Source organism: Poecilia latipinna, unplaced genomic scaffold (assembly GCF_001443285.1).
Source record: "Poecilia latipinna isolate Pla-1442-1.1 unplaced genomic scaffold, P_latipinna-1.0 Scaffold1097, whole genome shotgun sequence".
In the NCBI taxonomy this organism is placed as follows: Eukaryota; Metazoa; Chordata; class Actinopteri; order Cyprinodontiformes; family Poeciliidae; genus Poecilia; species Poecilia latipinna.
This window is the reverse complement of record NW_015113713.1, coordinates 1-16,297: the sequence shown is the minus strand read 5'-3', so window position 1 is coordinate 16,297 and position 16,297 is coordinate 1. Positions and strand designations below refer to the sequence as shown.

Below are 16,297 nucleotides of genomic sequence, written 5' to 3'. Positions count from 1 at the left end.
GATTGAGTAAAGTGTTTTTAGTGCAGAAGGAATCTGGGAGGCATATTGTTGAGAGCTTGTTTAACTCTAAAAAGCACTTCCTGTACAAAGAATACAAGGTTCAAGGTCTAATAATGTTCTTACTGTAAACTGAGGCCCAGAGTACGGGCACACAGGTTTCAAGTTTGGACCGAAGATCTGGAAAAACATTATTAATCACGCTTCTAGGCGTCCGTGTGAACTCAGGCACTTAGAAAATACAAAAATATTTACCTCAGCGTACTCTTTCTTTAAAAGATCTCTGAAACTCCATTGAGGATATCAGCCGTTGCCGAGTAATACTCGTCATCGGACAATCAAAAACTAGGACAGATATTTGACAAAAGTATCTCAGAATCTGTAGCCTTTCAATAATGTCACTACGTTAAACTTGTTGAACTTGTAAGTAGCATTAAACTCTAAAGACTGGTAACTGATCGGATCCTGCAGAACGACGATCAAAATTACACCAGTGAATCCGCCATTGACTAACTGAGAACAAAATGAAGAGCACCGGGCCTAGTCAAAGTCTGGTGACCTGCAAATAAACCCTCAAAATATCTCAGAGCTGAAAGTGAGAAGTGGGGCAAAACTTGGCTCAGACTGATATCAGAATTTGATAGATGGTTATAACTGTCTGAATTAACAATCTTATTCTTTTCCAAAAAAGTGTTAAAAATATCAGGCTTAATATTTGACATTGTTTGTGGGAGTACTCATTTTTTCACAATAATACATCCTGATGGAGATCAGAGTTAAAATCTCATGCTGTTATGGAAACTACCAGCACCAATCAGCCAATGTAAAATCTGGCTACCATGGAGACTGAACAAAGGCTGGTGGAGATAAATTACTATCAACTTCCCAAAAGAAAGACTACAACTCCTGTCCTTCCACAAAGAAAACACAATGTGGTTTCATGACATATTTTAATAGAATACGACGTGACACATTTAACAAAAAAAAGAAGAAGTAAAAATAAGAGTTGTATGCAGCCATTTCAAAGGAAGTTGTATGAGTCCACACTAACTGCTCTTCAGAGGAAAAACTTGTAACTTCTTGTTTAGAACCTGTGAATGTACACAAGTGCAAGGATGAACAAAGGCAGCAAAGCCTTGCTGAGAAAAATGATGTCCCATTTTTGTACTTTTATGTCCAGCAAATATGGGAAACCTCTTGGGTTTAGTTTAGATACACATCAGCTTCGTTAAGAACCTCCTCCTTTTGATGAAAATAGTCTCTAAACCAGGAAATGTGCTCCTTCTTCTGCTCAACGGTCAAGTAGGGGTTTTTAGCCAGACCAGTCACAACCAGCTCCATGAAGTGACGCACAGGCCCCTGACGGGGGAAGCCGTCCTCTAAGTGTTTCTCTAAGAAGACGTGCTCATGGAACGGGACACTGGCTTCATCTTCAAGGCCTAACACAGAAAGAGATTACAACATCACAGTGATTGGGAGACGATATCGTATCTGTTTGATCTTGTAGACGTTTTTTTTTTTCTCTGATTTTGCCACTTTTTACAGCCACAAATTACAATTGGACATGAAGACTTAACACTCCTCTAGAGACAGATGTACTCCAAGCTTCTGTTATGATTTCCAGCTACAGCGCCTTGTCAAAATTTAAAGGGTGCTGAAATCACTTCCCTTCCAGATTATTATTGGAAAGACATTTTGAAAATTAGCTCTCAGTTTTGTTCCAATTCAAAGTTGTGCACTTCTTTGTGTTGGTCTGAATGTAGTTTGTGGTTATAAAATGAAAAAAAAAAATAAAAATAAAAATAAAAAAAAAAATAAAAAAATTAAGACGTATAAGTATTCTGTCACTCACCGATTTCATTGTTAATCGGGTACTGCCACAGTTTTCCCTCTTTGGTCCACTGGATCATTTCCTCAAACCCGTTACGTGGCTTTTGGTTGGTTAACAGAGATAACTCATTGGCGAACTCTATGTCCCACAGGGTCGGCTTAGCTGAAGATATAACACCAGTGTTACGAGCAATGTCCCACAAAATAACAAAAATGTATTACTACAGCACTGCTCTTTCTATAACACTGAGTTGCAGCAGGATGGCTTATTGACTCGTCCAGCAACGGTCAAATTTGGATACCTGAGCTGTTCTACTGCACGTAATTTCTATATTAGATGCACTAATGGTGTAAGAGATAAAAATAGAGAAATGTATATGAAAAGTTATTATTACCAAGTGCTGATTCATCTCCCTGTTCATCAGTGGTTTGAGAGAAGATATTAAGTCTTTTTGCCGGAAAAATATTCCTCCTAGAAATAATATAAAACAAACAAACAAAAAAAAAACCATGTTCGCTTTATTCCTATTATTATTTAACTGACAGTGTTATGAATGTGCTTACCTTTTCTGAACATTGGCCAGCTCACTGGTAATTCCTCTGTCACGTACGTATCCTTGTCCATCATCGTCAAATCGGATCTGGTCAGTAGGCCAAGCATTCTGCCGACCAGACCTCTTTCCTACTTTCATGTCAGCTAAAAGAACTCTGAGGAAGTATTACAACATAGTGCTTAGTAAATATAAATAAATTAAGTCTGCTACCATTCTTTAAAATGCAAAGATTCATCAAAACTGATATTAAAAGACTGACAGTGTCAAAGGACTGAGCTGGAAATACAGTGAAAGGATTCATAGGAAAATAACTGACCTGCTTAAGGAATGTGAAGAGGAATATCAAAATAAACTTAGTGGAACACAAGAGGCAGTCAGATAGTGTTATTCTGATGCTATCAAACAGTTTATTATTGTTGATGCATTGTTTTTGTTTTCATTTCACAAATTAAAAACAACATGAAGCTGCTGGTTCCCGTAACCCGCCCTCCCAGCTTCTGACTAAAGTTGTTCTTTCCTCTGGTCCTGCTGTCCACCGCTCCAAGGATAGCTACTGGTTTTGGCTGGCAGAGCCAGAGTTTACTTTGGTGGAAATACAAATAACTCTGGCTCAGCGAGCACTTGATGGAAAACACCCTGCATGTGTACGTGTGTGTTCAGCTGATGAACGCTCAGACATTGTTTTTGGGGAATTTAGAGAGAGCCCTCGTTAAGGATGAACTGACACATTACTGTTAAAAGCATATATTAATGCGCCTATATGCAGGTGACATACCCAAGATTGTTGACGTCGCCTTTTTTCTGAGCTTCTGTGAGAAGTTTGCGCTGCCTCAGCTGTTTCAGCAGCTCTGACTCCGCCTCGCTGCGATTAGGAAGGGTGGAGGCTGCAGCAGATGCTGCTGCGACCAGATCAGGATCCAATGCTTCACTAAAAATACAAAATGGAAACAAAAACCTTAGAAATTTTCCAGGAACTGCAGGTCAGTTTCCGCAGGTTAACTAAAATGACTGTGTAATGGATTGATGGACTGTGTAATTACATCATCCTGTGAACTTGGAATGAAAACACTCAACATTGAAGCAAAATAAATGTTATATGATAAAATTTGTTTATAGTAATTTAACTTTTCCACATTTTATCACTACACAACCTTAAGTCAATGTATTTTACTAAAACTGCATGTGCTAGACAAATACAATATGACTTGGGTCAGGCTTTTTAGGTATGCTTCCACAAGCATAGTTTGTTGATCTCTCATATAAATCCCAACGACAATATATAAAAAGTTATGGCTGCAATGTGACTAACAGAATAAGAATACTTCTGCAAGGTACTAAAAATAACTCCAAGATTTCCTACCTCTGTGCTGAAGCTTGCACTGTTGCCTTTTGAAACATACTCGACGTGCTCTCCATGGCTGCTGCAGCCGATTCAAGACTTTGCTTCGGCTTCAGGTTTTTGAGCCTTTTTTTACTGGTAACTTGAACCTTCATGGCTCCAAGGAGGTCCAAAAGACTCTCCTTCCCACTTTTAGCTCCATCAGTGTTTACTTGTGATGACTTTGACAAGAACTGTTCAACTTTAACATTGCTGTGCTGTTGCATGCTATCTCTATCAGTTGCCTTCACCTTCTCTGTCTCCTCCTGTAGTTGGGTAATCTTTGCTGGAGTATCCACATTTGTTGCCTCATCTTGATTAGAGGGGATTGCATTGTCTTTCTTTTCACAGCATCTGACTGAGCATGTGCTGAGAGGGTTTACTCCAACTCCAGTTAATACCCTGCGCGAGATGGGAAACAAAAATTACAATTACAGAAAGTAAAAGGATACCCAAATAATATTCAATACTAAAAAGTGCCACGCAAGTATGCAATTTCACAAAACTACTGTGCAACTAATTTGGCGATATGGGTCATTGTCTGTTTGGCGGATCCACTTGTGCTCAAGTTTTAATTTCCTGGCTGGTGAATATCCCCACGTTATGTTCTTTCCTCATTATCCATTTATAAAGTGTAGAAGTCTCTCTTGCAGCAAAACTCGTGATGCTGCCACCACCATATTTAATAGGCTAGCAAACTTTTGTTCCATGGTCACCAAAAACAAACTGTTTCAAAAGGTCTATTTTAACCGCTTCTACCATTAGAAAATATAAATTGTTGAACTTAATAGTAATAATTAAAGACATCTAATAACTGTCGTTTTGTGATTTTGGACAGCATCCTTTTTAAACGTTTCAACTTAAATTGAGGAAAGTCAATCGAACTACTGGGCTTTTAAAAATTTTGCAAGTTATTTATTGATTGGCATGCCTAGCTAATATGTCAATCAATAAGCCCCGCCCCATCCGCACAAGTTAACCAAGCTAACAGCTAACATTATGTACTTACCACATGGGAAATTAATGTTAGGTTACGTAAAACTTAAAGCTGTTGTGTGACACCATCACATTACACCGAAGACCTTTAGTCATTTGTTACGAGCATCTATTGCTCATTTATTGCGTTCATATTATTTCTTTGGCAAAGTAAACTCACCTAGAAACGTTGTCGTATTTGGCTGAAAATACATGACCCTCGTAGACACAAAGTGAGTGGTTTCGTGTCACACAAACGGTCCGGGATAAAAATCTATACATGTTTGTTTCTCGCAATGTCCTTGCACGGTCCTTACCTTCTCCGTAGCTACACAATAACGCTCCCCCTATGAACGTAGTAATAACAATAGTTCCGCTTGGAGAACTGGTTGTTCTGTAAAGGTTTAACACGGGTTTTCATGGTAAAACTTATAAATTCTAATATTAGACCCTTAAAATGATTTATTTCTTGATATTCCTGTGCAATTTACAATTCAAAGTGCAATCTTTGTTTTCGCATTTACTTTTAAACAGAACGCCACTTAATGTAGCTGTCAGTTGTAATCTCGCGATCTCTGAACTGGAACGTGACTCAAAATGGCGATAGAACATAGCGCTAATTCATGAGCGGATGTCCCAGCTTGCAGTCTGTGATCAAGTCAGCCGTTAACAACCAGTGATGGATAATACCAGAGAAGAAATAGCTTCGCGCCATTGTCATTTTTATAAATTTTGATATCATTTGTTTGTTTAAAATCCCGAGTGAACTCGAACGGGAAAGGAAAACTTCACAGGTAATAATGTCAACGGTAGCTACGCTATTAGCATAGAAGCTAACAGGCATATTTTAAGCGTTAAGTATTAGTTAATTTAAAAGTCGTCATGAGCTTTAAAGCTAGGACAATTCGTTTTCTTGTGATAAAATTGAAGTATTTTACTGCATGCTTATGTTTGGCGGAACTTGGCGGTTACTACTTGTTCCGTCAGAGTGCCTGACCCGCTCAATATGAAGCGCACTAGTGTTTACATATACTAGTAAATTTAATTTAACCACCAAGAGAAAAATTGCTTTTAGTTTGATCTTATTTCATCTCTTGCTAAATGACATTTAAAGGTGCAATTGAGTGTTGCTTTGATAGCAAAACGACTGGTGAAATCGTGTTAAATAATTGCTTCTTTGCTGAAATAAAAGTGTCACCCAGCTTTGAAATAGCGCGGATATCTTATGGAAATGTATACTTTTTTGTTCTTTGAATAAGGCCTCCTTAATTTTCTTTATTTGGAGACCCTGCGAGGTTGCATGTGTAGCACTGATTTGATTTTATAGCTGCACTGTACAAACACAATCCGAATAATTCAGTTAAATTTTTTTTATAACGACTGAAAGATATATTTTTATTAAGTATTTATTTTTCAGTTTTATTTTGCCACTCATAATTCACAATCAACAAATGGATTTCTTAAATTAGAATATAATCAAAAAGTTTATTTCAGTTATTCAGTTAAAACTTGCATATATGTAGTACACAAAGTGAAAAAAAATCTGAAAATTTGATAATTACATATGAGCCAAAAAATAAACTAAATATGGAAATGTTACATTGTGATTTGTGCTTTTTTCAGCTAGAAGTCATAACCATCAAGATCAACAGAACATCTTGAATTACATAAATTACTGACATAAAGGATATTCTGATTCATTGAAACGTATTAAAACAGATTGTTGTTTGGATTGATCCTGCGTCAGTTTGTCTCTCTGCACATTTGTACTGCCCTTTCATGTCTTACAAATTGTCATTTTGTGTTTTCTTACTTCTGTTTCATTTCTTCAACTTCGTTCTCATGTACCTAACAGACTGAATTTCAGTTTAATGTTCTTTGTAGTTAAGTATCTTCATAAATTATGGAGAAAATGTATTCATGTAGATCCTAAAACCTTGCATATATACTATATTAAAATGTATAATATTTTCTGAAAATATACTTTCTTCCATCCATTTTGGCCTGGTACTCTAGTGAAATAAATACCCCTGATCAAACTATAGCTAAATACTTTCTGCTAGTAGATATTGAGTTGCATATCCACATTTCCTTTCAATAGACAATGAGTAAAGACAGTGAAATTGGCGAAGCAGGTGTAAAGCTTACGCCTGGTGGGTAAGAACTGAAACTTGATTAGTGTACATTGCTCCATTTCAGATGAAAAGAACAAAATACAAGTAAAATACACAAAATGGCGAAGTGACAGAATTACCTGCACCCGTTAGCCTGCTTTCCAGCATCGTGGTTGTCTCAAAGTTTCATTGCGCTTTTTAATGGTGTGTAAAGGAAACGGTTTCTAGTAATGGTTCTTGAAGGATAATTCTGCACCTATCAAACTTTATTCTTGATTTTAGTCTTGTTTCTTACCTGTCGGTGTAGTTTCAGTTTGTTGTTGTTGTTTTGTGCAACTCTGTCACTTGTACTCGAGACTTTTTCCTGTCATATTTTTTTTCTGTTAGTTATTACTGTATTGACACATATACACTCTTACTAAGTGGCCTTAGGGATCATTGTATGTCTCTGTAATTTTTTGATTAACGTTAAGAAGAAATAATATTTCATGGTTGTTATTTTCCCCCTTGATCATTTTGTAGCTCTGTTCTTGTGTAGCTTTTATCATTTTGTGATCAACTTTCTAGAGTTCAAATAAAAAGTCTTCTGCCAAGGAACGTTTTGTACCAAGCATGAAGCAGTTTTTATCTGTCAGGGAACATTTTGTACCTGCTTTGATGTTTTAAAAAAAAATGTTCTGGTTTGAACTCTGTGGGCTGTTGGTAAATATCAATATGACTCCTGAAAATGTCCAGTAACCAGATGCTGATAAGTCATTTTGGTTTGATTAGGTGTCAAAATCTGTCCAACTGCATTAGTGTCTGTTGACTCTAACAGGAATCGGAACCAAAGTGAAAGGCAAAACGCTGTTTACACAACGTCTTAAAAATAAGCTGCAAAATATTCATTAGCCCTCAATGTTATGGGGAAAAAAACACTAATGTTAATGAGCTGATGTCCTGCTTTGTTTCCCAGTCATGGCGGAGGAACGTCGGCAGAAGCAATGTTCGGTCAGCCTGCCCACAGAGTCCATGAAGGCCATGGCCGAGTCAGTGGGAGTGGGGCAGCTACAGGAGGAAAGCTGTGTGGCCCTTAGCGAAGAAGTCAGCTACAGAATCAAGGAAATTGCACAGGTAATTTATTAAAGCTATTTTCGTTTTAGTTTTTTAGTCTGCTCTGAGTCTGAAATAAAAATCTCAAATATCTTAGCGATGATACGTTTTCTTCTTCTTCACAGGATGCTCTAAAGTTCATGCATCACGGGAAGAGACGCAAACTAACCACCAGTGACATAGACAATGCCCTGAAACTAAAAAACGTGGAGGTAAGGGGTGTTTTAGAAGTGAAGCAGGACAGTTTTGCTGTGTCATGTTTGGGCATTTTACTGATGTTTTCCATGTCGCTCTGTGCTGTTAGCCCCTGTACGGGTTTCAGTCGCAGGAGTTTATCCCTTTCCGCTTTGCGAGTGGCGGTGGAAGAGAACTTCATTTCTATGAGGAGAAGGAGGTCGACCTCAGCGACATTATCAACACGCCTCTTCCAAGGGTTCCTTTAGATGTTTCTCTCAAAGGTACACAGATTATCAAGATTACAAGCTGCTTTTCTTTGCTTTAGGCTTTTTGAGTGGCTTATGAATAAGATTTTGATCAATCTTCATTTCCTAACAGCACACTGGTTAAGTATCGAAGGAGTTCAGCCGTCAATTCCAGAAAACCCACCGCCAGGTTAGTCAGGTTTAACATTTATTTTCAGTATCTTAAAACTGGAAATTGTGATTTATTTATTTATTTAGTCTTAAATGAGAACTTGGGCATAACTTTTGTTTCTTTCCTTTTCAGCATCAAAAGAGCAACAGAAAGCTGAATCAACAGAACCGCTCAAAGTGGTCAAACCTGGTCAGGAGGAGAAAGGTGCAATTCAAGGCAAAGGTCAGAACACACCAGCTCCTGATAATAAAGGTCAGTATTACTCCTTTTGTTTTGGAGGAACTTCTTCAATAATATTTTTATGCGCTTTCCCGTTTTATATTATAATTCCACACATTTTATCACCATTTCTGCACCGAATTGTTCTGGTTTGTTTTATTATTATGAATGCTCTGAGGAAGAATGTCTGATCTCCATTGAATCTAACGATTTTGTCCTTTTCACAGGAAAGGAGAAGGGTCTAATCAGGTTGAAACCGCGCAGCACCCACGAGCTTTCTGTAGAGCAGCAACTCTACTACAAGGAAATCACAGAGGCGTGTGTTGGCTCCTGCGAAGCAAAACGAGCCGTAAGTTTAACTGGTTTTTCAGTATGCACGGGGGCAATAAATCATTATTTTATTAAAAGTTTCCCCCCGAAAACTTGCTAAGCCCAGTAGTTGGGTGCTAGGTCAGTCATTCATCCAGCGACCATCGTGTTTTTGTGTTAAAAAATGTTTAAAGTTGACAGGAAATTTGAAAATATGACTTGATAATTATGTGTTATTTAAAGATCGAAGATTAATTCCTCAACACCAACTATAAAGTCTTAAAACATGCAAACATTTTAAAAAGACTTAAGTAAATAAGCAATGCTTAGCCTGGTGGAGGCACAAGTAAAGCCTGGTGGCCCGCCAGGCTTATAGTACATTGATAGTTAATTACTGTAAATGCCAACTGATATATTTCTCACCTCTGTTGTTGTGGGTGAGCCTCTTTTTTTTTCTTCTCACAGGAAGCGTTACAGAGTATTGCTACTGATCCTGGACTCTATCAGATGCTCCCAAGATTCAGCACGTTCATTTCTGAAGGAGTAAGCATGTCTCCCAACTATTCCTAATTTTCTGAATAGAGATGAACCAGTAAGTCATTTCTGAGTTCTGAGTTTGACCAGCTCTGCGTCTTTTTGTAATATAAGACACAATAGAGGAAAAAGAAGCTGTAGGATATTTGATAAAAGTGGAAATCTTTAATCCAGCAGAAAATGAAGGAATTATAAGATTCTCCAAATTTAAAATCACTGCTGATCAATGAAAAACTGACATGCTTTTGTTTTTTATTTTGCCAGCGAGATCAGTGCCTCTCTAGTTCCATAACATTTTACGTCAGATACAACACCCGCACACATCTTTGCTGACTTTATTCTCTCTCCAAAGGTTCGTGTAAATGTGGTGCAAAACAACTTGGCTTTACTGATTTACCTCATGCGGATGGTCAAAGCTCTAATGGACAACCCCACTTTGTATCTGGAAAAATACGTGAGTACAGAAAATAAACGAAACATAACATGTATAATTTAAGAGAAATAGTTACTGTTTTGATGCAGAGCGATGCATTGTGTTGTTGTCTTTAGCTGCATGAGCTGATCCCGGCGGTGGTCACCTGCATTGTGAGCAAGCAGCTCTGCTTACGGCCAGATGTCGACAACCACTGGGCTCTACGAGACTTTGCGGCTCGTCTGATGGCCCAGAGCTGTAAAACGTTCAGCACAACCACCAATAACATCCAGTCCCGTATTACCAAAACTCTCACCAAGGTGACTTTTCTGGTTCAACTCCATTTCTTTTTTTTTTCTTTTTTTTCTCTGACAGAATTTATGTTTTTTGCATAAACCTACTCTTTAATTAAGAAGAGTAGGTTTTTGACAGTCAGTTAAACAAATGGGTGAACCAAACACTCCTATGTTGGATCCTTCAGATGTCTTCATATTTTCCAGTTGTATCATGATTGATATCTTTTTTTTTTTTTTGGCTCTAAACTTTTCTCACATTAAATCAAATTTCTGATTTTTTTTGTTTGTTTTTGTCCTCCAGAGTTTGTTGGATGACAAAACCCAGTGGACGACGCGATACGGCTCCATCGCCGGGCTCGCTGAACTGGGAGCTGATGTAAGTTCGATGTAATGTCCTTCTTTACCAAACTATATAAAAATAGAATTGAAATCTTTTTAAAATAAATCTTTTTAAAATCCTTTTTTCTGGAATTTTGTTTAAATATTTTACTACCTTCATCTTATTGCAGTTTGTTCAGTCCTCAAGATGTGCAGATTGTAGATTTTTATTTAGATGATGAAGAAGATGAAGTAAGGAATGTTATGAATAAACATGCTTAACATAAACGTGCTTAAAGTTAACTTCTTGTCTGCCTGAATTAAACTTGAGTTAATTTTTTCCTGCCTTCTGTCACGACTCTGACTTTTGTTGCTTTTCGTAGGTGATAAAGACGCTGATCCTTCCTCGGCTCGCTGTAGAGGGCGCTCGCATCAAGGCAGTGATGGACGGGCCTGTAGTGTCCAACATCGACAGGATAGGAGCTGAACACGTTCAGAGCCTCCTTCTGGTAAAGAATGGTTTTCTTTTCCGTTTGCTCCATTACGTATTTCCATACGCTGAAAACATAACACAACGTCTACACCTTTGACTTGAAAGTTGAGCTCATAAGTTTCTGTTATTTTTCAAAGAAACATTGCGCCAGCGTCATCGCCAAAATACGGCCTCAGCCGGACAACGTGGAGCAATACCGGACGGACTACGGCTACCTCGGGCCCATGCTGTGTTCTCATGTAATGAAGGCCAGAACTCAAGCGGCGCTGCAAGCTCAGCAAGTCAACCGGACCACCTTAACAATCACACAGGTCAGAAAAACACAAATGGAGGTGAATCGGTTTCTGGACATTAGTAAATAAAGCTAGTGGCAATGATCTAATTTAGATTTGCACTCTGAATCTGTTACGATGAGACGTCCTAACAGTAGCATGCTGTTTATTCGTATGTGCTGAAATGTTCTTGCAGCCTCGTTCCACGCTTTCAGTCTCACAAAGTGGGTTGAGTGGATCAGGTGGGCCTCGCACTCCCAGCATCATTAAGGTCCCGAGTTCCCTCACCCTCATGTCTCCAAGACCCGGTACTCCGTCTCAGCCGTCGCCACCGGCGACAAAGTACATCGTGATGGGAACCAGTGCGGGAGCTGCCTCAACCCAGCAGGTAATCATTTTTTCAGTTTTAGTTTAGTTAGAGGACCAATAAACAGGAACTCTGTCCAAGGGAACTTTTCCTAAATGTAGAATCTGATATAAAGTTTTTCTGGTTTTTCCTTTTTTTCTGGTGTCATTGTGTAAATAAGATTTCTCTAATCATTCATTGTTGCATCAGCTGATCCATCATTCCTCCGTCTGTCCGTCTGGTTTTCGATCTGGCCACTGATCTTTTCAGACGTCTGTTCATCTGTCCATCCATCTGTCCTTCTAGTCATTTGTCCATTCATCTGTCTATCCATTTCTTTTCTTTACAGTTTGTGGTTTTTCCATATCTGCCAAAAATCTGTTTTTTGTTTAAATTTGGACAGAACTTTTGAAACGACACTTTGGGAAACTATGGAATTTTAAAATAAAAAATCTGCTGGAAGTCTGACATAAATGCTGCAACAAAAATTTCACTAACTAACTTAACTTAACTTAACTTGCACCCCTCTATTTTAAAATCATCTACCACTATATGGCAGTAAACTTTTCTTTTGGCCTTTCGTTTAGGTCATCACCCTTAGCTCCTCCCAGTCAGCCTCACCAGTAACCAGCACTGTTCCCAGTGCGACTTCCACACTGCAGCCCTTGGTAAAACTGGAGCCCAGCAGCGGCTCTGGACTCACGGCTCCCCGGCCAATGCAGAAGTATATAGTCGTATCTCTTCCCTCGTCTGCCTCCTCCCTGGAGACCAAGAGCTCTGTGCTTCCATCCTCCATTTCCTCGACTCAAGTCGACGGAGGGATCAAGCTGGAGCGCTCCGATTCCCCCGCAGCAAGCACCCAGTCCCCACACTGACGTGTTTTGGTAAAGAAGAGTCTTCTCATCTTTGGGTTTTTCTCGACCGAACCTAAAGGGGTCGACTTTGGAGTGATGCGAAGAGAATTATGTGAACTCTTGACTGATGAGAGCAAACATGGCCAGACTTTGTAAATATCTTAATGCTCAGTGGAAGCTGAACAGTCTGTGAAATCATCAGCGTTTCAGCTTATATTCTAACTGATTTCATGTCTTTTTTTACCCTAAAATAAATTTGATTTTGTATTAAATGGTGTGTGTTGTGTTTGTGGAATTACGGTTAAATATTTGTTTGTTGTATGAAACAATAGAAAAAAAGAAAAGAACTTGGTGGCTATCCAAAGAAGCAAGAAGTGTAGCAGCAAAAAAAATAAAAAAAAATAAAAATAATTGTTGAGAGATGGAGTGCAAAAAGATTAAAATAGGCAACACTGATAACATACCACTCTGGCTAAATATAACAGGTGTTTTCAAATCACTTTAACATTATTTACAAATTTCCATCATTGTTGAATTATTTGGGACTTTAGCTGAAACTTACAAAGACTAAACATTTTCTATTTTAGGTTGCTGCAAGTTCCCAATCAACTTTCCATTGACTAAAAGCCAGATTATTGTGACCTTTTTCTATTTTAAACTCAGGCGTTTAAATGCACTAAGACTGCTATGCCTTTGAGCAAGTTGAGGAAAATCCAGATGACGGGATAGATCATTGTGTTATAAGGCAGAAATAGAGACTCAAGTTTTAGACCCTTAAGTTGTAAAAATAACTTCTGGTTGCACTTTGAGTTGTCTCCAAAGACTTGAGGCTTGACTTGGACTCCTGAGACTCAAGTCTCAACAGTTTTTATCTCATGTAATGAAGAGTGAAAGTTGAAGTGGCTAGGCACAAATTGTTCCAAATCAATGATCTTGATCGTTTTGTCTTGAGTCAATGCTTTCAATTTTTATGTCCTACTAAACTTCTTAAAACTACTACTTGACTACCTAAATATGTAACTATAATAGGTTTGTTATTTTGCCATAAGCCAGTTACAGCAGTTCTGTATGGAAAAACAGGTCGGTATCCCTTAAAACTATAGAGAAATGTGTGAAATGATACCCAAGTCATACAGTTTTAAGGCAGTTCTAAATATTTCTGAATTTGCTTAAAATAAATCACTTCTATTTTTGCCATTTAGTGAATTTAAGTAATTTTGGTAATCATAACAGATTTATTACAGGAAAGTTTTAATCAGATTTTTGCCAGAAACATAATATAAAATGTAAATTTTCCTTTTTACATAGTTTGTGGTGAACGGATTCAACCATAGGTTTAGCAGCCATTTTATTTTGAAAGGACAGTTCTACGGATCGTGACTATTTCCTTTTTTAACTAGAGTGAATCGTTAGCAGTTGTGACTTATTCAAATAGATACCTATCTATCTATCTATCTGCTGTTGTAATAATGAATTTCAGAGTACGACCTTCAACAAAAGAAGACTGCAAAGACATATCGAGGATGATAATGGTGAGCTGCAGGCAGCTAGCCGAAACTCCTCTCTGCTTTTGAAACACTTGCAAACCTGGACGTTATTTCCTTATATTCTGTGTAGCTGTAGTTGCAGGGTTGTTCTTCTGTTTTCATTAATTTATTGTGGTTGGAAGATGTTGTACGATATGATTATATTTCTGAAATTCTCAGGAGCTAGCGGTGTATGAAAAAATGCCCGACCAGGTGGAAATCTCTCACAAAGGTAACAGACTGAAAATAAGCTATAAAAATTAAAATATCTGCTTGCGGAGTCCAAATAAGACTCGGTGTGTATTTGCTAGTTTCACATACACGCTCCTGTCAAAGTTCAGACTTGCCTAATAAAAACGGATGATGCAGTTTGAAATATTTGCCAGCAGATGTCGCCAATCCACAGTTGTTTAATTGAGACAGGACTTAAGATAAGGTTTTATTTGCATTATTTTTGAGGAAAACAGTAATTGAATTGTAATCTCATTAAACATATCATTATCCATGTGGAAAGCATGGATATTTGTGCAATGATATACAAATTCTTTAAAATGTAATGGTTTCTTGTAAAGTTACCACAAGTTTAGGTTTTTCACATTTTGGCCTAATATCTGCAAAGGCAAAAGTCAGGCAGGTGGAAAATACACACTCTGTGAGGTGGTACATTAGAGAAACTGCAACCAAACAGGTAATTATACAGAGAGCAACAGCAGCACTGCAGTGTTGGTGAATGTTTAGCTGTAACATTATGCAAGCACCACTTCTGTAAATGTTGAGAACACTAAAAACTCAAATTACCATCCAGAATATTCAAATGCAATTCTAAAATGTAATCTAGTAAAAAAAAAAAAGCACATTATTTATTCATATCTTTATATAAGGCAAGCAGTTGGTTTGGTCTGTGGAAAGATTAGGAATAAAAAGTGTATTTTTGCTAATCTGTCCTTGTGTGAATTCAGAACTGGAGCGTGACGGTTTCTGCCAGAATCCCTTTTTTGAATGTCTTGTTGCAGAAGTTCCTGAGGAGCACAAATCTAAAGAAGGTAAATAAACACCGAGGTCCCAACATCTGTTTTCCTGTCTTAGAGACAAATACAATGCATGCAGAGAGTGCGCCTTTGTAATTATTCTTAAGGTCATTTTTCATGTTTATGTTGATTTGTTGTTTGTGTGTTTTGTGTTCTTTTGTTAGGATTTACCGTCGTGGCATATGCTCTGTACTTTTACACCTATAGTACATGGAGAGGACGATCAGTATATCTGGAAGACCTGTTTGTGATGCCCGAGTTCAGAGGTACAAAATGTGTTCTCCTAAAAATAACATTTTTGCATTGTCTTAAATGTATTGTTTTAGTTACCATCTTTGTAACGTCCCTATGTTTCTGAAATTCTTTTGCTACAGGAAATGGCATTGGCAAAGGTTTATTGTGCAAAGTTGCTGAGGTATGTTTTACTTCATTTAGTCTCAACTCAGATGCACACAGATGACTGTGGACGTGCTGCTGCAGCTCAGGAGAAAATGTGTTTTTAACCTGACTGCCAGTATGTGAGCATATTAATAATGTTGTACTGCGATCCAGTGCATGGTTAATCAGAGGAGTGTTGTGTTTACCCAGGTGGGGAGAAAGAAGGAGTGTGTGCGGCTGCAGCTGTCGGTGCTCGACTGGAACAAGCCATCAAGAGACTTCTACGCTGCCAAAGGAGCTCAGGATCTGACAGTCAGTGAAGGCTGGCACTTCATTCGCTTTGATGGACAGAACCTGGACAATTTAGCTAATGAAGCTCCTAAAGATTAAACGTATGAAAACAGCTGTAAACTGTCCTCTGCTGTAATATTTTTTATCTATGAATAAATTAAGATATACCACCTTTAATGTATGTCTTCACGTGTTTGAATGAAATTGTAATTAGCTCCTGCACTCCTGTCAAGAGACATTACACAGTTTCTCAGAAGCACGGTGTCTGGACCTTAATTTGGATTACCAGAGTCATGTGATCAATGGTGTCCAAAGCTTCTTTTTGAAAATGACTGCATCAGTTGTTTAGCCTCTAGTTCAGCTGTTTAATGAATCATTAGTGTGTGTGAAAGAGATCAATCTGGTAAGAAACATAATGGCAAACATGGAATCAGCAAAAATATAAATCAGAACATAATTTATATTCGCTCATATTCAGTAAATTTAA

The 16,297-nt window shown here is 38.0% G+C and overlaps 3 protein-coding genes across 4 annotated transcripts; 2 read left to right on the top strand and 1 right to left on the bottom strand.

The window, feature by feature from the left end:
* Positions 1-928: 928 nt before the first annotated feature.
* On the bottom strand, positions 929-5,111 carry mrps31 (mitochondrial ribosomal protein S31). Of its 2 annotated transcripts, none has more exons than XM_015052242.1 (7): positions 4,916-5,111; positions 3,742-4,161; positions 3,157-3,309; positions 2,392-2,535; positions 2,223-2,299; positions 1,850-1,990; positions 929-1,436 (listed from the first exon to the last, which is right to left on the bottom strand). In XM_015052242.1, the coding sequence occupies exons 1-7, from the start codon at positions 5,014-5,016 to the stop codon at positions 1,201-1,203; spliced, it is 1,272 nt and encodes a 423-aa protein (XP_014907728.1). In that variant the 5' UTR covers positions 5,017-5,111; the 3' UTR covers positions 929-1,200. The 2 variants fall into 2 exon arrangements, with proteins under 2 accessions (XP_014907728.1, XP_014907729.1); XM_015052243.1 differs by having other exon boundaries at positions 2,223-2,296; positions 4,916-5,110.
* Positions 5,112-5,302: 191 nt separating this feature from the next.
* LOC106959575 (transcription initiation factor TFIID subunit 6-like) lies at positions 5,303-12,859 on the top strand. The gene is made up of 15 exons (XM_015052241.1): positions 5,303-5,528; positions 7,804-7,961; positions 8,066-8,152; positions 8,245-8,398; positions 8,496-8,552; positions 8,667-8,786; positions 8,981-9,102; positions 9,528-9,605; positions 9,949-10,050; positions 10,146-10,328; positions 10,606-10,680; positions 11,006-11,131; positions 11,253-11,426; positions 11,584-11,775; positions 12,321-12,859. Exons 2-15 carry the CDS (start codon positions 7,806-7,808, stop codon positions 12,606-12,608), a joined length of 1,914 nt encoding a protein of 637 aa, XP_014907727.1. The 5' UTR covers positions 5,303-5,528; positions 7,804-7,805; the 3' UTR covers positions 12,609-12,859.
* Positions 12,860-13,891: 1,032 nt separating this feature from the next.
* LOC106959570 (diamine acetyltransferase 2-like) lies at positions 13,892-15,987 on the top strand. Its single transcript, XM_015052227.1, has 6 exons — positions 13,892-14,119; positions 14,294-14,345; positions 15,073-15,156; positions 15,306-15,407; positions 15,516-15,556; positions 15,730-15,987. Exons 1-6 carry the CDS (start codon positions 14,057-14,059, stop codon positions 15,907-15,909), a joined length of 522 nt encoding a protein of 173 aa, XP_014907713.1. The 5' UTR covers positions 13,892-14,056; the 3' UTR covers positions 15,910-15,987.
* Positions 15,988-16,297: the final 310 nt, after the last annotated feature.